This window comes from Phyllostomus hastatus, unplaced genomic scaffold, assembly GCF_019186645.2.
Source record: "Phyllostomus hastatus isolate PE091 unplaced genomic scaffold, TTU_PhHast_1.1 phas_contig_1162, whole genome shotgun sequence".
NCBI lineage: Eukaryota > Metazoa > Chordata > Mammalia > Chiroptera > Phyllostomidae > Phyllostomus > Phyllostomus hastatus.
In genome coordinates, this window is record NW_025333537.1 from 1,166,345 (window position 1) to 1,192,622 (window position 26,278).

General features: G+C 49.9%; 1 protein-coding gene across 1 annotated transcript in view; it reads right to left on the reverse strand.

Moving 5' to 3' along the window:
• The window catches only part of GRK3 (G protein-coupled receptor kinase 3), a 114,694-nt gene that overhangs the window by 30,771 nt on the left and 57,645 nt on the right, over positions 1-26,278 (reverse strand). The window contains exons 4-10 of the mRNA XM_045841765.1: positions 22,059-22,160; positions 20,227-20,301; positions 14,531-14,592; positions 11,455-11,506; positions 9,462-9,553; positions 7,637-7,736; positions 968-1,046 (exon numbers count right to left, since the gene is read on the reverse strand). Of these exons, the coding sequence (XP_045697721.1) occupies positions 968-1,046; positions 7,637-7,736; positions 9,462-9,553; positions 11,455-11,506; positions 14,531-14,592; positions 20,227-20,301; positions 22,059-22,160 (562 nt within the window). The remainder of the gene's footprint in view (positions 1-967; positions 1,047-7,636; positions 7,737-9,461; positions 9,554-11,454; positions 11,507-14,530; positions 14,593-20,226; positions 20,302-22,058; positions 22,161-26,278) is intronic.

Below are 26,278 nucleotides of genomic sequence, written 5' to 3' on the forward strand. Positions count from 1 at the left end.
CAGCAGGGAGAAACCGTTTCTGTGAACTGCGAGGGACAAGCGTCTATCGATCTGCAGAAGTGACTGTGTGTCTGACTTGAATGCTCTGGCTTCTGAGAGTAATGTACCCCACCCCCCCACACACGTGTTCCTGTACAACCAGTATTACCAGCTCCAGGTCGGCTCCCAGCCCCATGCTAGGTAAAGGGAGCGCCGAGCAGACCTCTCGCCACCGACTGGCGCTGCCTGTTCTGGCAGTCACAGGAACAGCACCGCACAGAACGCGTGCTGCCGCGTCTGGCTGCTTCTGTTCATCGTTACGTCTGTGACATTCCCTCGTGCTGGTGGACAGGTCCAGGCTTCAACACTCAGAACACAGTAAAACTTCGCACGAAGTTCAAAAAAGGCCCTTACCTTGTTGAACTGCATGCCTTTTCACTTCAGCTCTTGCTACTGAAAGTACTTTCAGTATACACAATGCCGCTTTCCGCTATCAGACGCTATTGCTCTAACCACCCTCTCTCAGCGTTCTAAGGGCCCTCATTCATTCCCAGTTTAACAGATCGATGTAGAGCTGATCTGGGCTGAAGGCACAGAAAACTGGGCTCAAATCCTTCGAAGCTGGTTTTCACATATGTTTAATTTACATTCTTACGAGATATTTCATTCCTGAAAGTTGAGGGTCAGAAGACGAGCTACTTAGCAATCGGAGCCAGCTGCGTTCCAGAAAATCAAGTTTCACTGTCAGTATTTTAGGAAAACCTTTTCAAGAAAATGCCACTTCCTGGGGAAGGGCTGGGAGGGCCGGGGGAAACCACGGCCAACATTTGTAAATGAATTCTAACTAAAAATCGCAGCGTCAAAGGTTTCCTTAACCTTCAGGAAGAAACTCGTTGTCTGAAGGGCCCCCAACCGCCCGACCACTCGCCGAGATTTCACGGCACAGCCAAGCCCCGCGGGGCGCCCGGGTTCCACCGGCTCCGCTCACCATTCATCAGGTCCAGGATGAAGCAGAGCTTGTCCGGGGTGTGGAAGGCGTAGGTCATGCAGACGATGAAGGGGCAGTCCTGGAGGGAGAAGACGCAAGGAGGGGTGAGAAAAGCGAAGGCTTCCCTGAGAAGCGCCCGGACCACCGGACGCCACCGACGGGTCTGTGCAGCCACGCTGAGCAGAGACCCCCTCACGGCGACTTCCGTGGGCACAGGGAAACGGGTCCGGGTTCACGGTCAAATGCACAGAGACACGGCGACACGAAATGGAGCGGAGGAACTCAAAGGGTTTCCTCACTCACCAGACTCAATCGCGGCTCTTCTGGCTACAACTCCCAAAGACTCGGGTTCTACGGAAAAACATCACTGCCCTGATAGTCTTTCTTTGGCCTGCATTTGCTTTTGGTGGGTCACATATACCCATATCAATCTTCACTTCTCAAGTTGGAACGCTGTACTGTGTATGTGGGGGGGGGCGGGGGCGGGGCGGCGGCGCGTAAAGCTTTGTTTGCCTGGCTGCCCTGAAACATTGAGAATAAAAGTAAAATTAAATTCCCTTTGCAAAGTGCAAAACTGTACCAGGGTCAGGGACTGATAAACTCAGTTGCAACTATGTCCATTTTCCCCAAATTAACCTATAGATTCCGTGCGATGTTAATTAAAATAAAGTTGACACGCTGACTCTAAAATTTATGTGGTGACGGAGACGGAAAACAAAGCTGGAAAGCCCACAGTGCCGGGCGACAAGACTTATTACAACCAACAGCGATTCGGAGAGCGCGGCAGTAACCCAAGGACACACGAGCGGGCAGTGGACTAGCACAGAGCCCTGAAACGGCCCCACATGTGAACGGTCCGTGTACTTGTGACTGAGTGGCAAAGACAGCCAGGGGGAGTGGCCTCTTCCACCGCTGGTGCTGCGGCAAGTGGGTTTCTGGGCAGTGAAACTGAACCATCTCCCCTGCCTCGCACCACACTGAAGTCCACTGTGGGCAGGTACAGGTTGAAAGGTAAAACAATAATGCCTCTAGAAGAAAACGAAAGAGAGTATCTTCCCTGGCTGGTGTGGCTCAGTGGTGGAGTGGGGGCCTCTGGATCAAAGGGTCACTCACTGGTTCGATTCCCAGTCAGGGCACACGCCTGGGTTGCAGGCAGGGTCCCGAGTAGGGGGCGCGTGAGATGCAACCACACATTGATGTTTCTCTCCCTCTTTCTCCCTTCCCCTCTCTAAAAAATAAATAAATCTGAAAAGCAAAAGAGAGAAAGTATCTTCATGATCTTAGGGTAAGTAAGTACCTCCTCAACAGGCCACAAGAAAGCACTAACAATAAAACACTGATAAACTGGACCAAACAAAATTAAGAATGTCTGCTCTTCAGAAGGCACCATTAAGGGAGTAAAAAGACAAGTCACAGAATGGGAGAAAATATCTGTAATCCATAAATGCAATAAGGCCTCTTATTTAGAATATATAGAAAACCCTTGTAAATCAACAAAGGAAAAAACCAATCAACCCAATGGAAAAATGGCAAATGACATAACAATAGTAGTTGCACGGGCACTTCACGTAAGAGGCTAGCAATGGCCCGCAAGCCTGTGGACAGAAGCTAACCTCAGTTGTCCCCAAGCAAGCACAAATTAAAAATCACAGCGTGCCGTCGCTAGGACTCGAAGAGGCAAAGATTAGAAAGACTGACAACGCCACGTGACGGGAAGACAGGGAGTGAGCGGAGCGTCTGCACGCGGCTGCGAGGAGAGTCGATGGAACAGCCTCTCACCGCTGGAGGCTGGCCCCGGCCAAAGCTGAGTGCTGCCTGCAAACTCAGAGCGGCACGTCCCCTCCGGGCCGTCCACCGCACGGGAACTGGTCCTTGTGTGCGCCCAGGGGCCTGCACGGGCCTGCTCCTCACGGCACTGCTCGAAATGGCCCGAACCAGGAAACAGCCCAAATGCCTACCACATTAGAACGGATCCCTGAATCGTGGAGTACTGGAGAACAAGGGCCAGCCGACTTTTTCCACGAAGGGCGGGACAGTAAGTATGTCAGGCCCTGCAGGCCCCTACAGTCTCTGTCACATACTCTTCGCTTACTTTCTTTGCGGCCCTTTAAAAACATCAAAACCATCCTTACCGCATGGGCTGCACAAAACAGGCCACCAGCCGGAGCTGGCCCACCGGCTGTACACAGCTGGCCAACCCCCGTGTTTAGCGAGGGAACGCCCTGTGGTCGAGCGGGATGACACGGATGGGTGTTCATAAGCAACGCTGGGTGACAGGAGCCAGTCACAAAAGAGAACGTTTACACACAAAATTCAGACACAGGCGACACGACATGACGGCGTCAGAGTTAGTCCGGGCGTGGGGCACGGGGCTGCGCGGGGCTGTGGGCGGAGGCCAGCAGGCACCTGCCGCTCCGCTGATTCAAATACAAGATGGCACAGGGTATCTCTATCCAACTTCTTTAACAGATATAATCTGTAAATAGGATTCACGTTGCTCAAACCTCTGTGTGAAGGGCCTCCAGATAAACTTGAGTTCACAGATTCCTACAAACTAAAGATGCATACACTTGAACTCCATCTCCAGACATCTTTTGGAGGAAATGACTTCAGAATGAATTACAAAATTCATTTTGTGGTTACCTAGCTTTCCTTAGAGTTCTGTTGAGAGAGTAATAGTGTTTCCTAATTTCAAGATCTGTTTTTAAATCTTTATTGTAATTTTTTCCCATTACCATTTAGTCCCATATATCCCTCCCCCAGCACTCACGGCACCGCTGCCCATGGCCATGAGCCCTTTCTCCTTCCTCGCTCAGTCCCTCCACCCCCAACCTCCCCCACACCAGCTGTCATCTGCTCTTCATCTATGAATCTTCAAAGTCTGTTTCGTTTTAAATTGGTAAAATGAAGATGTGAGCATTTTTTATTCAAAGCCACGTGACCCTTGGGTGGGGGGCCCCGTCCCACTTGGAAACCCACCCACGTCTCACTCGTGGTGCCCCTTCCTGAATGGGGTTCCCCACAGGCCCCGGTTTCTGGTCTGTGAGCACTTCAGCCGCAGAGCAGAGACGTGGGTGGACCCAGAACTCAGCAAAGCCACGGCCTTTCCTAGCCCGAGGCAGCAACCACGCTCACTTCACCGAGGGGGCGGGCAGCCCCCGCCCAGGGGTGTTTCTGAAGCTGACAGTACACGACCTCGTTCAGGACAGTGCTGAGCACACGCCCAAAGGTCCAAGTGTACTTAAGAGAAATCAGGTTATTAAGGAAGGGCATGAATTGTAGATTTAGAATCCTTGACTATCTGAGTAGAAAGGGCCCTTTAAAAAAACTACCTGGTTCGACTTCTTTATTTTAAAGATGAGGAAACTAAAAACCCCCAAAAGGGGAAATGACGTGCCTGAGGTCACAGAGAAAGTTGGTCGCCGGCCAACACGCGAACCCCACGCCTCCTGACCCTCTGCAGGGCTCCTCTGGGTGAGGCCTCGTTGAGAAGCAGGACCTGCACAGCGACGTGAGCTCGGACCCCGGCTAGAGGAAGGTGATTCTTGCCCCCCCCCACCCCCGAGCTCCCTGGCCGGGATGCCTCCCCTCTCCAGGCTGAGCAGGTGCCACGCGGAGTCCCACGGGGGCTCTGGGGCACAAAGAACCAAACCCTGACTGACGAAAGCCAACAGGCAGCAACCGAATGAGCGGCGCTGGCACAGCTCCCCAGGTACTTACTGGTAAGGTGTTCTGTCTTGATGACAGATAAAGGTCAGTAAGAACTAGTGAGTTTTTAGAGGCACAGCCTTAAATAAAGTTCCTCTGCAAAGAACTGTCTTTGATTTCCTATTGGTAGTAAGCAGAAGAGCTGAATTTTGCAGCAACTCTGTATGACACTGTGATAAAACAGACCGTGAAGGGTTTCTTTAAGAAACGTCTCCACTCTGCAGGCAGAGGGAGCTCCTCAAGCGGCAGGCAAGGCTCATTACGTTACCTTCCCCCTCCACACACCCAGTCTCCAACTGCTGTCAGATTTTTAAAATCCTCAGTGTTGGCCCGGAAAGCTCTCCACGGCGTGGTCCGGTCTGGCCTGTGCCTGCTTCTCTCTCTCCAGCTTCACCTTGCACTACTCACCCCAGCACATCTGAGCCCCGCTCTGCGGCCTTCCCTCCGGTCCCCAGTGCCCCGTGCTCGGGACCGGACGTGCTCAGGACCAGACGCACGCGCTGGCACCTCCTGAGACCTCACAGGACGCTTGCTGCCTCCTGAGACCTCACGGGACGCTTGCTGACGACACCTCCACTCTGGTAAGTGCCTGCCTAGCACTGCGCCCTCACCATTCACAGCTCTGCCCACGTGTTCCGATCCCCTGAGCACTTCTGGGCTGATCTGAACACCACCGCCCTCTCTCGGTCCCCATGCAGCCCGATGAGAGCTTAGGAGCAAAGGCTCCTCCTGGGACCCCCACCCCACGGCAGAGCGTCGGGCAGGGTCAGGTCCTCGACTGCGCTCTCCCCAGCCACGGGCGCACTCACTCAGCCTCTCGAACACGACAGCCCTCGTTACGACACACGGAGTACAGGGTAAAGCCGGCAGCAGCCCTTCCCAGCAGTGCAACATTCCACTTGACATTGAAAGGGAAAAAAAAAAAACAAACCACCCTTCCCGTAAGAAAATAAACAATAAAAAAACCTATGATGAGTGACTGCAGTTCAGAGTCACACCAGTATCTTAGACCATCATGTTGATAAAGGCTGACTTAAAGCTGAGCCTCATGAGGCCATTTTAAACTGAAGATCACTACAAACCTGGAAACGGTGGCTTTTGCTTAGCAAAAACAATGCCAAGTAATTTTACTACAGCTCTTTTGGTTAAGTATTATATTTATATATATATATTAACACAAACTAAACAGTTTTGATATTTGAATAAAAATATAAACAACTCCTTTACCTTAGTTCAAAGCAGTAACCCAACGAAACCCCTGAATTTCTACTTATTTCCCCATTAGCTGAGCACATGTAAAACTGCTACACGAAAACTGCACGGATACTCTGCCAACACCAACAACTGCTTCCCACAGGCTGTCTTGAGAACGCGTGTCCGAGGCTTCGAGAAAACTCATCAGACACGAATGAACATCCCCTAATCGCCGACACTCTGCAGTGAGCGCACACCCCTGTGCGGAATTTAAGACAGACATTTCCCGCCGAAACTGGACGCTGCAGCCGGAGCCGCACACGGCGAGTCCACCCGGGGGCGCAGGCTGCTCAGCTCCCATTCCGACGGACGGAAAACTCGGTCCGCGCACAGGCCAGTGGCTCTGACCTGAAGTGCTCAGCGCCCACACGCTGGGCGGTCGAGGCGCATAGCCAGGAAGGGTTTATAGCTGTGGCATCTTCACTTGTGCGAGTCCAGCTAAGTGACGATGTTCTTTTGCTTGAATAGCAGAGAGCCCTTCCAGAACCATTAAAACTAATGCTAGAACACCATTAGCCACAATGCAATCAGCACAGGCGATACATGAAAAGCACGTATAGGGATGGTGAGAAGGGAACCCTGGGAGTGTGCCGGGAAGCCAGGGGCTTTGGGTAAGGAAATTAACCTCCTGGGTCTCCGGTTCCTGGACTATTAGACGAGAGAGATTCTTTGATTCACCATTAGAATCCGGTTCTTCCAAGCCCTTGGGGTGAAGATGACCTTATTTAGGACCCAGTCGTGGTAGGGGGAGGCCCCCACACGCCTCACTGCGCGCAAACCTTCCTGTGCAAATCCACATGGGAACTGCGCACACGGGTCTGACCACTCCAGGCTCGCTGCCTCTCTTTCCTTCCAGCCCCGCCCCCCGGCCTCCTGAGAACACTGGCCCCCAGGCCCACAGGCGGGAAGGGCACGCCCAGGTGTCTGGGGCAGGGAGTGTTTCTGGAGGGGCCTTTATACACATCTGTCCAAGTGACAAAGAGCCAAGGCTTCCTCCTGGGTGATGCCACTGACAGAAAAAAAAGTCAGAATGGGACACTGTTTTGCAAGTAAAGACACAGGGTCAAAGCGTGTTTTCACACGTGCTGAGCTAAACATACCGGCTAGACATACAAATTACATGCCCAAAAGGCAGGCACACAGCCCTGGAAATGGAAATGACCAAAGACCACAGCAGGTGCAAAGTGGCAGGTGCTGAGAAATAGTCACCTCGAAAGGAAACGCTGCCTGGGACAACCCCCCCGGGGACGATTCAGAGTCAGCCGTCCCCGGGAGCTTCCTCTCCGTCTGTGTGGGAAGGGCGCCAGCCACACCCTCTTACTTCTTCTCTGTGGGTGAGTCCTCCTCAGTCTTGCAGTCAGTTCTTAACTATCCTTGCTGTTCTTGTCGCTGGTAGGATTGCTTTCCTGCCTTCCCTCCAACCATCTTTCGCAAAGAAGTCAATCATAACTAAGCACTAAAGGGAGAAGGTGTGGGTGCTCCCAGTGATGGGTACAGTCCTTTCCTAACTCCAAAACTGAAGAGCTGACACCTGAATTGGACACTATCTCAGTGCCCCTGTTCCCTGCTGTAAATGCCAACCTGCCCAGGGACTGGCCAGCCCCCCACAAGTCACCAGAAAATGCCTGCATTTCAAATATACCGTCCTGCTATCAAACGAACAAGGACATTAAAACAAAAAAGCAATGTTCAAAATTTAATACTTACTCCTGTGCTTACAAGTGACAACATAATCCTCTCGTTCAAGGCTAATGTCTCTCCTTGTTTCATCTTGATCCTCTTCTTGTCTAAGCATTTCATTGCATACCTAGAAACACAAACATTGCTGAGAAGTCAGCACTGGGAACACACCCAGACTGACGGAAACACAACGTACCGCCCTGGGGGAAGCTTCTAAAGACTTGGGCAGTGTTTAAAAGAAGCAAACTGGCACCCAAGCGCCATGCAAGAAAATGTCATTACGTGTATGAAGAGAAGGGAAACCAAGCCCCTCTCGCAGGGGCGGGGGGCGGTACGACCCCCCTCCTTGGCCGTGAGCCGTGCAGAGTGACTTCCAAAGGGCACAGCATGGAGAAGGGGGAGAGCAGCTTCACGGGACAAATGTCTGACAGACACGACCTCGGCCAAGGGATCAGGTCAACGTCATCAGGGCTACAGCACTCAGACAACAGGTAGCTTTGCTATGATGTGGTGGGAATGGCATCTGACCTCGGGGTCTTCCTTCCGAAAGCCCATAACCCCAGTCCCACTGAGGGAAGGAAAGGCAGCAGACAAGCCTGAGCTGGAGGACAGGCTTACTGCATATGCCAGCTTTTGAGAGTCACGTAAAATAACAAATGTGCATCAAGAGACAAACTGATACTATTTACTTCTGCAACATCATGCAACAGGCTAGACATTCTAAATACCTCAACAAGCTGCAACAATGAAGAAAAACTAATAAATGTAGTGAACTGTAGTAAGCGGCAAGTGAAGTGCATCGTGTAGGCTGGAAGGGCCCACCGGGGTGAGTGCAGGACGGGAAGGACATTTTCCCAACAAGACTCCGCCTTCACAGCGCACCCTCACCTTTACTTCTTACGACAAGGCAGGCGCTTCTTCTAACCCTACTTCACACACTAGGGCACGGAGGCCCCGGGAGGCCCAAGCTCAGCCCAAACAAGGGAGATGGTGCGGAAGTGTGTGTGACCTAGCCATGCGACAGCAGGGGCCCATGCTCTGGGTCCCTGTGCTACCTGTCCCGGCATGACACCAGGCTTCAGACACCCGGGTGCCAGGCACTGGGCTCTCCCTGCACGGGGTCCCAGAGCGGGAAGAAGAGCAATGGGCACAAATCGGTGAAGGTAACTTCCAGCCCCCACATGATAAAAAACACGCCAACCACTGGACCAGGACAGACGCAGGCAGAGGCTGAGTGGCAGGCCCCAGATGAGGGGACCCCAACTGCTCCTTCTCACACCAACTCACTGATTCCGTAACCAACCTCACAGACTATGCCACCTGCCCGCCGTTCTGACCCACCTGTCACTTCCTCAGACTTGTGGGTCTGTGTCTAACAGATCATACTTTTCCACTGTCTTTTGCCTTCTGAAATGTGTTCACTTAAACTGCTTCTCCATTAGCAGAAATGCCCCCGCCCCACTTCAGAACTCCACCTGCACTTTCTACAAGACCCTTCCACCCGGCTCACAGGCACTTAACTGCCTCGCATCAACCCCCATGAGACAAGTGACTATGGTGAGAGATGGAGCCCCACGATCTCGACCCCCGTAGCAGGGCACCCGCCCTCCCCATCGGCACCCAGCTACCCATCTCTGGAAGCCACGCCCCCTGGAATGCTGTACATCCCAACTGCACATGCTAAGTCCTGGGTGGGTCATGATTTAGGAGAGAATGTCTACTTCTTTCAGAGCTACATGACTTGGAGAGCAAGATCTTGGGCTTCCAACAATCCATGCAGGGATTTTCTTTGGAAGCAAGCACAAAATCCTCTTCACGGCCCCAGAAAAATGCGTGAGCACCGGACACTTACATCTTCCCAGTGTCTGCTTTCCTGCAGCCGTACACTTCACCAAAGCCTCCCCGGCCGATGATCCTGTGTACGCTGAAATCATTCATCGTCAACTGTGAATTCAAAATGCAAGACGGGATCATGTAGCTGCGTGAAAACTAGGTTGTAAAGATTTACTTCCGTGCAAAACATAGACAAGTTCCTGAAGCGGCAGCTCTGCGGGAGGGCTCTGCCCTTCCCCTGGCGGATGCCTGGCGCGGACAGAGGAGCCGCATGTGGGTGGCGGCCAGGCTCCCCAGGACCTCCTCCGGCTCCACCCCCGAGACGCACAGAACGGAGGCACCTGGGGACGTGACGGAGCGGGAGCTGCGCCAGGCTGCTTTTCCAACCTCATCACCCTTAGGCTGCAAGACACATCCCTTGAAGACAAGTGATTGTGAAATTTCCAGTCAAAATGAAAAGCAGCTGCAGCTACGCTGCAGCCTCGAGTTTGGGAAAACTCGGCACTTCCAGGCCCCGGCGCGGTGGAAAACTGAGTCCACGGTGAGGGCATCTCTATGCTTCCCTAACCAGGAGCCATATGATCAGAACACCCAACAGATGCTGGCCATGTGAATTTTTTATCGATAACATCAGCGCAGAGAGGGGACTCGTGCTGGGCATGTGAGCGTGCAACAAGCCTGAGTGTGAGCGAAGGACACACAGAGGCTTTATTCATGAGCACTCTCCCCTTGTCAATGGCAGCTCAGTAAAGCTCTGCTTCATGCGGACTTCTAACAGCTCTGGATGGTGCAAAGGCAGCTAGAGAAGCCAACAGTCATGGAGCGAGGCCTCTGGGTAACAGCAAACGCCTGCTGTCCACACACCCTGGCAATGAAGGGTGTCAGGTTCCTGAAGGCTCTCCCAAGAACCCCTTAAAACTCCATGCCTGAGCAGGGGTATGGGCAGCTGGCCCACTGGCCACCCTGGGCAGCACCCCACGGGATGCTGAGAGGACACCAGGCACGGGCATGAGGAAGATCCACAGCAAATTATCAGGGATTTTTTTAAAGATTTTATTTATTTATTTTTTTAGAGAGGGAAGGGAGGGAGAGAGAGAGAGAAACATCAATGTGCGGTTGCTGGGGGCCGTGGCCTGCAACCCAGGCATGTGCCCTGACTGGGAATCGAACCTGTGATGCTTTGGTTCGCAGCCCGTGCTCAATCCACTGAGCTATGCCCTTCAAGGTGGGATTTTTAAAAAACTATGTATTATTGCCTTTCACCAGGAAATGTGATGGAAAGGAGAGATTAAAAATATAGGTAAACAAAAACCAACTCCTCTTCCAACAGGACCATGCAAGTAAAAAATGCTAAAAAAAAATGCATCCAGCTGACAATTAATTAATTTTTCCCCACTGCAAGCCCACGTGGGGGAGGGCAGGTGGGAGAAGGCAGGAGCGGCCGCCCGGAGAAACGTGCGTCCTAAAGGCAAGGCAGCGAGAGCCCGTGGCCTGGCGTTCCTGACGCTAACACAAGATGCCGCGCCGAGCAAGCACATGCTGGAGAGCAGCCAGTGTCTCAGGGCTGTCTTAGCGCCCTCAAAACAAAACAGGAGACTCCGGTCTAAAGAAGATGTCTTCGTCTGTGTTACACGATCACACCTACTTGCTCAGAAAAGGAAAGGCACTTTTCGTGGGGTGGCAGAGGACAAGGGCGCACGAGAATCACGTCACGCAGACTTGTACTTGCACTACTATTTCTGTCCAAGGGTCAGTCTCGGCCTAAAATACCCTTTCTTAAGTCAATAAACACATTCCGACAGGAGTATGAAAAAGGAGAGTTAGAAAACCCAGCGTGTTTACAGCGGGGGACGACGGGAGGGACGGCTTGTTCAGGCCGAGGCTGCACGCACATCTGCTCGGGCGGCCTGTCGCCCTGGGGAGTCAGCTCCGGGACCGAGTGCTTTCTCAGGAAGCGGAGCCGGAGGGAGCTTTGATTTTAAGGAAGAAAGGAAGGCAAAGATGATACTCACATGGATATTTAATTCTACGTTCTTCCACTGACAAAATCTAGTGAACTTGTCACTGAAAAAGAACACAAATGATTACTTGAAAAGTGAAACATTGAATTAACCGGATTTAGAGAGCGACACAGGAAGAGAAGCCGGAATCGCACTCTGGGTTTCCTCCCCAAACAGGGCAGGTCTCCCCCCCCAAACAGGGCACGTCTCCTCTAACACGACCTCGCGAGGCAGCCCTGCAGCAGCTCTGCTTTATGCTTCGCATGGGAGGCACCACGGCCCTCCTTTACCTGCCCGCACACTTCAGGGGTCTGTCTTAATCCACCCTCTTCCACGGGCCCACCCAAACCACATATGTAAAATCACATGTTAGTGATGTGTCTGATTTAACCCCGACATCTCAAAAATTATCATTTCAGCATGCAGCCCATATAAAGTTATTGATGAGAAACTCTGCACTCTTGCTTTTCCTGAAGCCTCTGGAGCCTACGTGCGCCGCCAGCCCACACGCTAGTGCAGACCAGTCGACTGCATTCCACGCGCTGAGCTGCGACCCCTGGACAACGCAGCTCTAAATGACCAACAAATGAGTGTTAACGGGTAACTGTGAGAGCAGCAGACCCCCGACGTGCTGGGCTCCGAAGGCCCACTTACTCGACTCGACAGCCCTACGGGCAGGCACTGTCCATTCCCATTGTACTGCCGAGACCAAGGCCTGCCCAGGGCCACGCAGCGTGAGTGGGCGACAGAGAATCTGGACCCGGACCACCCACCGCCTCTCCAAGAAGCGCAGTGTCGGGCAGGAGCCCTCGGACCAGCATCGGGCGCCACAGGCATGCTGCAGCGATGTGCCGCTGCCTCAGCCGCCGGGCGGGCGCTTTGCATCCGTCAAGCAAGAAAAGTGTCTATTTGATAGATACATTAATTTGATTACTTTTAAGTTAATGTTTTTATAAAGTACAAGCTACAGGTATTATCAGCATTATAATGAAATGCCTTGACAGCATCTAAATACCCTAGTTTTCTAGGGACTTCATCGAATATGCATTCCAAGGAGCTCTTTAAAGTATTTCTGGGGCTAATAACCAAATTGAAAATCAAAAGCAGAAGAACGCTTTGTAACTACATAGTATCTTTTCCCACGGAATCTAAAATGACTTATATCGAATGTTTCCTTGATCCTCCTAACATCTCCGTGAAGTTGGTAAAATAAACTGTATTTCGAGATTTCATACAGTTTTTCTTAAGTATGGTGAGAGCAAAAGGCGGAACCGCATTGAGCACACCCCATGCTTATGACCCCCGGCGGCTCTGTGAGACCCCCGTGCTCCGCTGGCTCCACGGTCCCCGTTCCTCACACGCATTCCCAGCTGGCAGCAGGGGGTGGTGCTGGCTCTACGCTCCAGCCGGGCAGGGCGGACAGCCCGGGGCAGGGAGTGCCCAGCTGGCCCAGAGGAGGGTGGGGGAGGGAACAGTGAGCGGTTTGGACCCTGAGGCCAGCCGGCGTTAGACTGCTCAGCAGCGGAAGTCCACGGCCCGAACAGGGCCCTCGGGCCTCGTCCAGAGAAGGGAAGGCCTCCCCACGGACTCCGCCCGCCCTGCCAGGACCCTGGGGGGGAGGAGGGGGCGGAGACAGAAGAGGAGCCCTCACCGCTGAAGACTCCCGCTGTGTTACTGCACTGCCCTGTGGCTGGAGCCCGGGGGGCCTCACAGAGTGTGGCCATGCCCCCCCACCCCCACCCCACCCCCCACCAAGGACAGGCAGCAAGGCTGCAAGGCTCTATTCATGGAATGCCTGTGTATTTCAAACCCCAAGCTCCGAACTCTTGGTCTCGTGACAGGTTTTTTAAACACTAATTTGAGAATGTATTAATATAAAAAGCACCCAAAACCAACTTGATTCAAAAATAATCCGAGTACATAAAACAGCTTCACTTGTATTTCCTGTGACCGAGTGACCAGCTCACTCGGGAGGAGAAAGCCACCGGGCAGGTCGGAACTCGTCCCCAGTTTAAATTGCCACCCCCACCTCTCCCCTGCCCCCCAAGGGTCACACAGAAGTCGGGCTGATCCAGACCTGGGAAAGGTCGGATTCGAGAACCAGGAGCCACAGAGGTAGCCCTGGGCCAGCAGCCGGGCCCCTCCATGGCTCTGCTGCTTCCTGGCCCAGTTTCTGCTCCCGTCCAGAAGAGTGCGACATCTGTATGCATGTTAGCTTCCCAAAGCACTGACTCGGTCCAGGATAAAATTATCTCTTGAACTCTAGTAGAACCACAACACAAAATTGTTTTTCTCTAAATCACTTGAACATGTGGAGGAAAAAAAAACTGTGATGAAGCAGCATTTGTTCTTAAAGGGCAATTACGGCCCAGCTGCACAGGCTCCGGCGAGGAAACGCAAGCACGCTGCCCGTCACGGGTGTACAGCCGGGCTTTACAGGGCATCAGCACAAACAAGGGCTCCACTAGCTGACACCGGCGGGGAGGTGCCCGACACTCGGACAAGCTGGACACTGTCACAGACGTCACTGCAGCGTTTCAGACTTTCGATGGCAGGCACGCTCCTCCGCAGCGTGAGTGACCCACAGGGACTTATGTATCAGGTGTGTCAGTGATACACAGGGTCACAGACGTGCATCTGCACACACCCTTCGGATTCCACGAGAGCCAAGCGCACAGGCCTGTCCCACTCTGGGGACATGGTTCCAAAGGCCGAACAAGTGAGTCAGGTTAACTACAGAGCGGCGCTGGCATCAGCGCAGGTGTCCCAACGGGGTGCTTTTCATACTGAGGTTCCCTAGCCTATCTAAACTTTAGGCCATTTCGAAGCTGAAGAGCTACTAGTCGAAGGGACGTTAGGCTACTCGAATCAAATGACGCTGTGGCGTGTTGAGGGAACGGGCTGACGCCAAGCCGGCCACACGGCACGGGGCCAGCACCCCTACGGGAAGGACAGCACCTGCCGCGTTAAAGGAGGTACGCCTGCACAGCTCGGGATTTTGTATGTATGCACTAAAACTGCAATATAATGTTCAATGTCAAACGTAGCTCATAAAAAAGATTTTATATATATACATAAAGTTTCGTACCTCTCCATAAATTTTTGAAAAATGTTGCCGCGAAGACTGTCACAGATCTCCTCTATGTACGGCTGGAAGGGAGAGGGAAGAGAGGTCACACCGCGTGAACAGGAAGGCATGAAGTTAAGGACTAGCAGCTGAGACTCCGTCGGGGCGCGGCTGCGGGTTCGCATCCCTCCCACCGCGCACCCTGCATGCACCCTCCTCAGCGCCCGTCCGGTTTTCACCAGTGGATCCGTCATCGTGACTATTTACTTAATAATTACCCACACCACTCGACGGCACATTCCGTGATGGCAAGGACAGGTCGGTCCTCTTTGCCATCGTAACCCTCCTGCCCAGCCCGGCTCCCGGAGGGTCGCAGACACGTCTGCACGGCCGGGTCGGCTCGGCAGGGACGCGGCCTGTGCGGGCCCTCGGGGCTCACGCTCGGAGCTGCACGGTGCTTCCTGGTTTGGTGACTTGCTGTCCCCGTCATAAAATTCTTAGTAATTTCCGAACAAGGGGTCCTTTTTATTTCGTACTGGGCCCCGAGAGTTACGTGGCACATCATGTAAATGACTATTGATTATATAATTACTACTAATTACGATCACTAAAAACTATCAGCATTATTGTTGAGTTTTGAAGACTAAAAGCTAAGAAACCCATGGAGTAAGATTTTTTAATCTTTTTTTTAAGATTTTATTTATTTATTTTTAGAGAAGGAAGGGAGGGAGAAAGAGAGAGAGAGAGAGAGAAACATCAATGTGCGGTTGCTGGGGGCCGTGGCCTGCAACCCAGGCATGTGCCCTGATTGGGAATCGAACCTGCGATGCTTTGGTTCGCAGACTGCGCTCAATCCACTGAGCTACGCCAGCCAGAGCTGGAGTAAGATTTTTTAATTAGCTATTTTTCTTATTGATTTTCTGCCTCCTGGAGTCACGAGCTGAAGATAACACAGGGGGAGGGGGAGGAAAGGGGGAAGCTCCTCTGCACCCTCACTTCGCACGCAGGCCGCGGGCAGACACGTGCCCATGGGTTGTGAGCAAGTTCACGGCCAAACCGCGATCAGCCAGGGCTCCCGGCTGCCTTGGGCTGCGCTCTCCTCTTGTGGAGAACAGTCTCCTCCAGTTTCGTGCCGCTTCACAGGCCAACACGCACACAGCCTGGCTTCTACCTTCCATGCGAGGACCTTTAAACCAGGAACTGCAAAACTATCAAATGCCAACCTTTCACAGTTCAGCACGGAGTCAACTAGATAGTTTGGGCAAATACCTCGATACCCTACACTCACTGAAAGATGCAAACTCAGTGCTTTTCTGTCTTCCTGGATCGTTCTGAAAACTTGCAGGCAACAGAAGAGGACCAGTTCAGACACCGTCCAAGGCAAGTGATGAGACCAGGAAGTTGGCAGAAGCCACAGGAACTGAACGCAGGCAGCGGGAGACAACCACAGCCCTCTGGGAGCCCCGCCTCCGCGGCACAACGGAGACTCTCGGGGCTGTCGCCGAGCTGGGCAGGGCACTGGGACTAGTCCCTGAAACCAACTGGACTCTGTCCCCTCCTGGCAAAAGGGAAAGCCGGACTACCTCTGAAGCTCTTTCCACGCTGAAATCTTGTGCTTCTAGGATAACGTGTAGTATTGATCTCAGCTAAGTCCTCTCAATGGGAAAGGCTGAGGGCCACAAGCCTCAAGAGGTTCAAAAGACATCCACAGAGCAAACAGTCAAGCATTCAAAGGTCTATGAGAAACCTTGATTTGTAGATCACAGGTGTCCTTTTTATAAAAACAATTATATTACTTTTTCATATTTTACCCAACATCCCATGCTTTCTGCTAATAAAAGACAAAGTTTACTAGAAATTGTTAGGATTGAATAGTATATACCACATTGTCACTTTCCAACAGAAAGAACCACACCATGCGCCAGGCGAGCAGTGCCAAAGCCGGAGCTCTGCGTGGGCTCAGGGGCTGCTTTGCCTCCTGTAATCTGCACAGCGGGACAGTCGTGGGCGTAACTAATCTGCAATGCGATCACGAGGACTCAGTAAGATAAAGAATGCTGAGCCCGACACAGGGCCTGGCACGGTTTAGGCACACTTTAAGGCTAGTACCCATTCCAACCGTTGTCACCAAATGTGCCTATGCAATAGTCTACTTCTAAAGTCAACTCTGCAAACAAAAGAAGTTAATAAAAAGCATTTTAGCCCTGACTGGTGTGGCTTAGTGGGCTGAGCGCTAGCCTGTGAACAACCGGAAGGTGGCTGGTTTGATTTCCAATCAGGGCAACGTGCCTGGGTTGTGGGCCAGGTCCCGGGGTTGGGGGCGTATGAGAGGCAACTGTTTCGCTCATGCACAACGATGTTTCTCTCCCTCGCTGTCTTCTTCCCTTCCCCTCTCTCTCAAGATAAATAAACAAAATCTTTAATAAAAAAAGATTTTTAAAAAGCATTTTATATTTACTTTCAGAGCATTTGTTTCACTCCCTTCTCCTTGATAAGAAATTTCAACTCACGCATCGTACTTCCTGAGTTCCTTCCTATAGCAATCAAAATAGCTTGGTTCTGGCATAAAGAAGTGACACTATAGATCAATGGAACCGAACAGATTCTGGAAATAAATCCACTCATCTGCGGTCAGCTGATTTTTGGCAAGGTGCCTAGGATACACCAGGGGGAAATGACAGTCTCTTCGATAGCTGGTGCCAATAAAGCTGGATACCCACAGGCAGAACGAAATTGTTCCCTTACCTCACACCATATACACAAACCAACTCAAGATGACTTCGAGACTTAAATGTAAGACCTGAAACCATACACCTATTAGAAGAGAACAGAGGAGGGAAAGCTTCTTGACATGGGTTTGAGCAACAATTTTTTTTTCAGATAGGACGTCAAAAGTGCAGGCCACAAAAGCAAAAACGGACAAGTGGGATTGCACCCAACTGAAAAGCACAGCCAAGGAAACGAACAACAGAATGAGAAGGCAACCCAGGAACGGGAGAAAATATGTGCAAACCATGTATCTGATAAGGGAATAATACCCAAAATAAACAAGGAACTGAACTTAATAGCAAAACAAAACAAACAAGCAAGCAAACAAACCTGATTAAAACTGGCTGAGGACCTAAACAGACATTTTCAAAAGAAGGCAAACAAGTGATGAAGAGGCACATTGGGCGGTGTCCAATGTAACCAGTCACCAAGGAAAGACACAACAAAACCACCACGAGATGGTCACTGCACACCTGTCAGGACGGCTGTTCCCAGAAAGACGAGATGGGAGTGTCGGTGAGGATGTGGAGGAAAGGAAACCCTTGTGCACTGTTTGTAGGAATGGAAACTGGTGAGGCCACTATGAAAAACGGTATAGAGGTTCCTCAAAAAATTAAAAATAGAACTACCGTATCATCCCACAATCCCACTTCCGGGTATTTATCCGAAGAAAATGAAATCAGCCTCCTGCAGAGACAGCCGCACCCCCAAGTTCATTACAGCACTGTGCACGGTGGTCAGGACATGGAAACAATGCAAAGTGTCCGCTGTCGGCGAACAAAGGAACGGTGGGAGGGGATGCGTACAAGGGGCTATCACTCCATCTTTAAAAAGAAGGCAGTCCTGCCACAGGGAAACGTGGATGAACATGGAGGCCACTACGCTACGCGAGATAAGGCAGACACAGAAAGACGAGGACCGTGTGGTCTCACTTAGATGCGGAGTTCATAAAAGCAGAGGGTGGAACAGGTGGGGCGACCTGCGGGGGCCCTGGTGAAAGGGTGCAGAGCTTTGGTTACGAGGATGAGTAAACTCTGGAGAGCTCGTGTAGGGCATGGGGATGTATAAGGAAGAGACTGTTTTTCAGTGTTCGCACCACACACACACACACACACACACACACACGTACACATACACACAATGCAGCGTGCGAGGTGACGGCATGTTAGTTTGATTGCAGGAATCACTTCACGATGCATACACATATTGAAATATTGCACTGCATGCCTAGAATTATTTACAATTTTTATTTGTCAATTATACCTCAATAAAGTTAGGGGGGATTTCAACTCAAAGAAAGACCAACCTTGTGGCCAATGGCCCTCTATAAACAGGACATGCAAGTGTCCAACGTCTACTTATACTTGAATGTGTTCTGAGGATGCATGTTACAATGAATTGCACTGACATGCTCCTAATTTTAATCAATTTAATAATGGCTATTTCCTTCACCTTTGGAATAAGAGCCCATTCTATATCTTTTTTACTACATCATTTTTGTATATATATTTTTATGAACAAATCAGTAGTGTTTTTAAAAGACATTCTGAAGAAGTAGCTTTTAACTGGGTGCTCCCTGAAGGCAGGAAAAGAATGTTGCTGACCTGTGCATCTCACCTGGAACTCTTTCTTCGTGTTACCTGTGCTACAAGAAGAGCTAAAACCGGAGCGGTAGGGCCCAGGCACAGTGAGGTGTCCCTTAGCAACATTACATGCAACTGGCTACAAGCCTGCCTGTGAACCGCGCCAACGCCAGGTGGAAACTGAGCTTCTGGCACTAGAATACCACAGAGACAACACAAAGCAGTTATTCACACTGTGCTCCTTGAATGTAAAAATCTGATAACAGCGAGCATTTGTGGGCATTGTGGTAAGAGGCCCAGTGCAAGGCAACTCACGTGCACCTTGCTCACGGAACCCTCGAGACACACACCCCCACCCACCCAGGGAGAGCCCACTGTCATCGCCACCCACACAGGCGAGAACCGGGGTCAGGAAAGGCACACAAGTTTCTCCACGCAGGTCCATGATTTCAGAGCCCAAGCTAATGACCAACTAGACTCTACAGAAAGGTCCCACAGCTGAAGAAGAAAAGTCCATCTATTAGTAACTATTGTGGCAGAAAGGTTAACACTCATTTTGCTCCTGTAGCCACATGTCCTAAGTGCTGACTTAGGATGTTCTCTATACAATAATCAAGTACATTTTGCATTAAATAAAACAATCCCATCATAGGGCGCCAATGCAAAACTGTAAATGAATGAATAATCCAAAAAAAGGGGAAGATACTTCTTTCCACTGATGAAAATCACGTTAATTAATGGCATTCTCTTGTAATTCACAGCAATGTAAAAAAGTCCATCATTCATGTGAAAAGCTGACCGTGTCCTGCAAGCCGCCACCTCTGCAGAACATCCACGGGCCCAGGGGTTGTGGGCTGGGTCTCCAGCCTCGTAATTTCAGTCCATAGGACTGTGTTTGCGGTGTGTTCCAGACGTGGGGAGCCAAGGTACAACCCAGCTCCTCAGACACTCACTCTTTATTCTTTAAGAATGAGCCCACGTCACCTGGCAGATAAGCACCTCAAGGAGCAGCAGCCCTCCCGCCACCAAAGACATCTCGTCAAGTCCCAGCTCCACACTGGTGCCCGGGGTGGCAAACGGGAAAAGGCTTTTCCTTCCCGATATCCCCTCTGGGTTACTGAAAATAACGTTACTAGAAAGCTCGAGGGACCTTTTTCGGGAAAGCCTTTACGAAGGATGCTGGTGTAAGAGAACATTTCAACGAGAAGAGAAGCAATAGTACACTTCACCTGTTCCAGGTAAACCCCCGACACAAATGGTCTTCTATGTCAAGTCCCCAAGCGCCTGTGCCCACAGCGAGAAAACGTCACCAAGTCCGATGGTTGGCAAATGAGATACGTTCATTCTGAAACACTCTCCTCTTACCTGGAAGAGAGCTGACGTCACTTGCTTCTTCGACAGATGGCTCTGGACATGCTCGACAGCTTGCTTGGAGAACGGCTTTAAAAAAGCGAAAACAGTATTTTTCAACAATTATAACACACAACCAACCTTTGTGGTATACAATACCACAACAGAAAGGTAGCACAACAATTATTAAACAGGAATCCAGAAACATAAAAAAGGTCATTATGTTAATATGCATCTTTTAAAAAAATTTTCTGCCGGATGTTTGTGGGCCATGGGAACACACGCTGGCCCCTCTGACCTTCCGGGCCTCAGACGCCACCCCGGGAGGAGTGGTGAGAGCGGGGGCAGCTGACTGGTATCTGACCCCGCAAGAATTCAAGAGGACTATGATTCAAAAAAGAGGATGAAGAATTTTATCATCACCTTATTAACCAAAAACATCCACTGAGTAGCTGATAACGGGACCCTAAAACGTAAAATAGCTACAAAGTTGAAATTTCTACATAAGAAAAAAGTGAATGCACGAAGACATGCGCCTAAGTCTGAAATGCCGGGGTTACGAAACTGAGCCAGGGTGTGGCGGAGGCTCTGGGCGAGGGAACAGTTGGCTGTCACCACCACCGAGGGCACCGGCTCTAAAGGAACGAAACTCATCCCACTGACGCCAACTGCAAACTCTGTCCTCCCCCAAAACTTCAAATGATGTCTTCTTCTTTAACGCACAGTAAGAAAGACTTAAAAACCGTATCACACTGCTTAAAAAAAAAACAAAACCCTCCAAGTTGCTGAACATGAAGACTAAGTTGACAGAGGCTTCCCCAGCGGGTATCTAGCACTTTCCATGGTTCAGCTGCCTCCCGCCAAGGCTCCGAGCACCAACGAGCTCCAGCCCAGAGATTCTCTCTGCTCCGGGGGAGGTGGGCGCAGAGAACATCACAGTGACACTGCCAGAGGTGCCGCCTAGCACTACCGCTATTCGAACGTCAGGTGAGAACTGAGAAAGCCACGACCAGTACAGAAGCACCAGTGTGCATCATCCTCGTGGCCGTGCCGTGGAGCGAACCTTCTGTGACGAGGGACGCGCTGTGTGCCGGCGCCGTCCGCTACCGGAGCCACGGAGCCACGTGTGGCTGCCGAGCACTTGAAGTGTGGCTCGTGAGAAGTCAGGAATTGAATTTTTAATTCCATTTGACTTTAATTAAGTTAAACAGCCACTTGGGGCTAGTTACTACTATACCTGCTACAGAAGGCCAGGGCTACTAGGCCATTCCTTTGGAAGACAGTCTCAATGTAGAGAAATTACATGGGAAATTTTTATTACCCATTTTTCCACCCACTCCTGGTAGAGTAATTAATTTCCTAGGAACTTAGTTTATTCTAGTGACCGAGTTGAACTATTTACCTGATTTACAAGAAAAAATTCAACCATTATTCAACAATTAATGGATAAGTTAATATAATAATTACAATCTTCCTTATTAATTCAAAGAAACCACTTAAGGCTTACATTTATTCTATTTCTGATTAACCTAAATGTAAAAGTATAACTTAAATTAAAAATAATAAAGTTTCACTTCCCTGAGAAAGTCCCGAATTGAGACTAGCCGTTGTTTTGAATTAGCTATTGTATTTCATCATTTCTTGCAGAGAAAGTATCTGTTTTTTACTATATTAAGAGTATATGGAGCAATGGATATTGTGTAAGTATCGTCAGGAAGCAAATGACAAAACGTGGGTAGCATTTAATTTGTGAGCACCTCCTCCTGTTTGACTTTCATTCTGGAAACACTGCAGGCTGCCTCCTCGGCACCCACAGGACAGCAAGAGAGCCACAAAGAAATACTTACGTGCGAACAAGACAGCAGCTCCCTCATGATGTAGGTGTCGTAAATCTGCCGGCTTCTGCAAAGGCGATCTTCCTCATTCTCGAGCTTCTCATACTCTTTTATCTAGATTTTAGAAAGTCATCGTTGTTAGGCATGTCTTCCTAGAAACCTGCTTTATTAAAAGACATGACTAGCCTTGGCCGAAACCACTTCCACACCGGATCCCGCGAACTGTGGGACCCGCTAGCCCACAGGAACCCACCGCCTGTGCTGCTGTCACCGTGAAGCTGGGACCACTGAAACCCAACGCCAAACCTACAGATAAAATTTTTCTGCCCAAATATTTGAACAAATTCAAAAAATAATAAGCCTTCCTGGAATTATCATCCTTGAAAACAAGTGTAACGAAATGGAAACCTGCGTTCCGGGGAACTGTGAGGCAGGCTGACACCTGGTTAAACAACGCTGATTCTACAGGAGGTTTTCACGAACTGTAATAATCCAGCCACACCGGAAATTCTAGTTTCTCGGGCAAATGGTACGCTGAACCGTAACACTGGCTTTATTAAGCACCTTGTGCTTCATAAACTTCAACTTGAACAATAGAAAAGGTAACTCTTTTTTTTTAAAGATTTTATTTATTTCTTTTTAGAGAGGGAAGGGAGGGAGAAAGAGAGAGAGAAACATCAATGTGCGGTTACTGGGGGCCGTGGCCTGCAACCCAGGTATGTGCCCTGACTGGGAATCGAACCTGCGATGCCTTGGTTCGCAGCCCATGCTCAATCCACTGAGCTACGCCAGCCAGGGCAAAAAGGTAACTCTTAGTAGGCAAAGTAAGAGCCTGAAGTATCTGTGGCTATAATTCAACATTTACTATTACCAGTAAGGCCACTCATTAAAGAGCAGGCAGTCCACTACCGGTTAGCTCCAGACAGGATGTCCTGATTGGAGCAGAACAGCAAAAACGCCACCCCCAGTTCTGGCAGTTAGGTCGTCCTGGTGTCCTGGGCAGGCAGAGGCCTGAGTTCAAGGTGCAAACTTTGAGTATCTACCTACCCATTTGACATTTCCACACCCTCTCTACCCCAGCCAAACATGCTCTTCCGCTCCTCTTCTTTATCACAAAAGTGAGTAAAATCACACTCCTAGTAGCTTAAGCCAAAAAGGAATAAACATCATTTTTTCTCTCCCCTGCTCACACCCCTGCCCCCACCACCCTCTAGATCCAACTCCTTAGCCAATCATCTTGGTTTTATCCTCAAAATACATCATGAACCCAGGTTATGCTTTGGGTCATAGCCGACTAACCGCTAACAGAACAATCCTTTTGAGGGGGAAAAAATTCTGGACACAGAGAATACACTGAAGCACTGGAATGAGCAAAGTACACTGTTGGGAACCGCCCTGCCTGGTTTCAGAAGCTGTAACCCTCCCCCCCACCATGGCTAAGGCTGCGTGAGCAATGAGCGACCTTGGGACCATCAGCCAGTAAGGAGACAAAGCTTATCTCCCTGGCAGGGGCACCAAGCCTCTACTCCTTTTACTTCACCCTGCCTGGCCCCCAATGCTTGATTGGTTAGCCAATGACAGGTAAGATTCCTCAAGGGAGGGACAACCTAAGACAGTCACGATCATGGGGGCCCCCAGGGAAGAACTTGGGGGGCTATAGAAAAAGGGGGTGATGGACCCTCACTCCTCGGCTTTGACATAGCCTGAGTCCTCATTCTGTCTGTGAGAAGCCTAATCTCTTGGCTGCCTTACTTCCCCTGCCTGACTTAAGCCTGAAACAATGCTAGAGGTGGGTACTGCCCTGTGCTAGAAAGGGCGGGTTCCCTAGGGCCATCAGGCCCAAGAAAGAATGCATAAAATCCTATGAAACATACTTTGCTAATACCCTCAATTTAAATGATAAGGGACCAAGCAGAAAGTGAGTTTGTTCCCCCCAGTTTTATGGCCAGGTAACTATCTGACTCTGAGTCAGAATAAGCCCTCAGAGTTCTTTGAATGTTATCTATTGTTTAATCATTTCTGCCTGACAATGATTGATGAGCTTTACGTATATGCCCTATATTCCTATTCAAATTGAACCCAATAAAAGCCTGTCGAGGCAAGGGTCTGAGGCACTCTCCCCCTGAGAGAGACGCCTTGCCGTCCCTTTTCCTCCACAGGACTCGGTAGTCCGTGTGAATTTGTCGCGTGTCTCATCCACAACGCCTTGAACGCTGCGGGCCGGTATCCGCATCAGCACACAGCTAATGGGGAAGGGCATCAAGCAGAAGCTGGAAAGTGCGAGAGGAGATTCCTGAAAATAAGGAGCCAGAGGGGCAGCTCCAAAACTCTGTGGATATAAACTGTCACAATCTCTGCTGGGCCCCACGATGGCACATGGACATGGCAGACACAAAGAAGAAGTCCAGCTGAGGCGAGAAAACAGAACCAGCTCTGTTGCTTCCAGTTGTTTGAGAGGGCAGAGCATGATGGCGAATAAGCCGAGTTAACTACTGAAACAAAAAGCAACACGCTTTGGAGAAGCGTGCGTTGTGCAGGCTATCTACAATACATCAACCAAAATGTTCCCGACACAAGCTGAAATTACTCTGCGTATGAAGAAACAGGACAATGTGCCCTGCATGTGACAGAACGGACCATGAATGAAGACCAGTCCGAGATGGCTCTGATGCTGGGATCATCAGACAGGGGTTTACTCAAAGACGTAACAGAAAATATGCATGTAATAAATGAAAAAAGGACAGAAAGTAGCAGCAGAAAAATATTAACTATGAAAAGAACCAAATGGAGATTTTAGAACTAAAAAAGACAGTACCTTAAATAAAAAATCCAATGGATGGAGGTCATTGCAGACTAGAGATGCCAAAAGAAAATGTCAATGAGTGTGAAGACAGAGCCACAGAGAATACCCAGTCTGAGCAACAGAAAGAAACCATATTTGGAGGAAAAATTGAAAAAGACTCCAGTAGCATTTAGGATAATATCCAAGAATCACAGATGCACGTAACTGAAGTGGCAGAAGGAGGGAAAAGAGAAACTGAAGTAGAAAAAAATGTTTTAAGAAATAATGGCCCACATTTTACCAGATTTGGTGAAAGATACAAAATGTACAGATTCAAGAGCCTCAGCAAATCTCACAAAGGACACACACTGTGTCTACGATTACTCCACTGAAATGAAATGTGGGCGAGGGTACAGCGGGGTGGGCGGGACCCTTTTATACGTGTCTAAAAGAAATACATTGGACATATAAAAACACTGAGAGGAGATGGAAAAGTTATATCATGAGAACAGTAGGTATAAGGACACTGAAGTATCTATATCAATATCCAATGAAATCTCTTTCTTTCTTTCTTAAAGATTTTATTTATTTATTTGTAGGGAGAGGGGAAGGGAGGGAGAAAGAGAGGGAAAGAAACATTGATGTGTGGTTGCCTCTCATGTGGCCCCCACTGGGGACCTGGCCTGCAACCCAGGCATGTGCTCTGACTGGGAATTGAACTACCGACCCTTTGGTTTTCTCAGCCTACACTCAATCCACTGAGCTACACTAGCCAGGGCCAATGAAGTCACTTTCAAAGTACAAATATTACTATAAAGAGGGAAATTTCATATGAAAAACATAACAACCATAAATATATACACACTTAGTAACAGAGCTTCAAAATACATGAAAAAAGTTGACCAAAAAAAAAAAAAAAGAAAGAAATAGGCAACTCTCCAGTCAACAGTTAGAGATTTTAACACCCACTCTCAGAAGTCGATAGACCTGGATATAAAAATCAGTAAAGAGGTAAAGGATCTATCACATCAGCCCCTTTGATCTGACTGATATTTATAGACTATTCATCCACCACCCCCTTCTATTAATATCTCCACGGGCTTCAGAACACACTCCAGACTCGTTCCAGGCCCCCAGGACCATGACTCTGAGCTGGTCTCACCCTCCTCCACCCCTCTCGCCCATCACAAACACCCCACGCGGGGCTTTCAGTTCCTCAGACGCACTAAGTTCTTTCCCACCACATCAGGGGCTATCTCAGCCATGACCTTAACCTAAGATGGTCTCCCCAGCACCGCCCTGTTCCTGTCTTCAAAACACTAGCCTCCTTGTCATTCAAGTCTCAAGTTTAGATGCCACCTCCTGAGAGAGCCAGTCTTTCACCCAGCTCTCTCAAGCGGCCACCAAGTCACAGTACATCCGTTTTGAGTCTATTTTGAGTCACTGCATA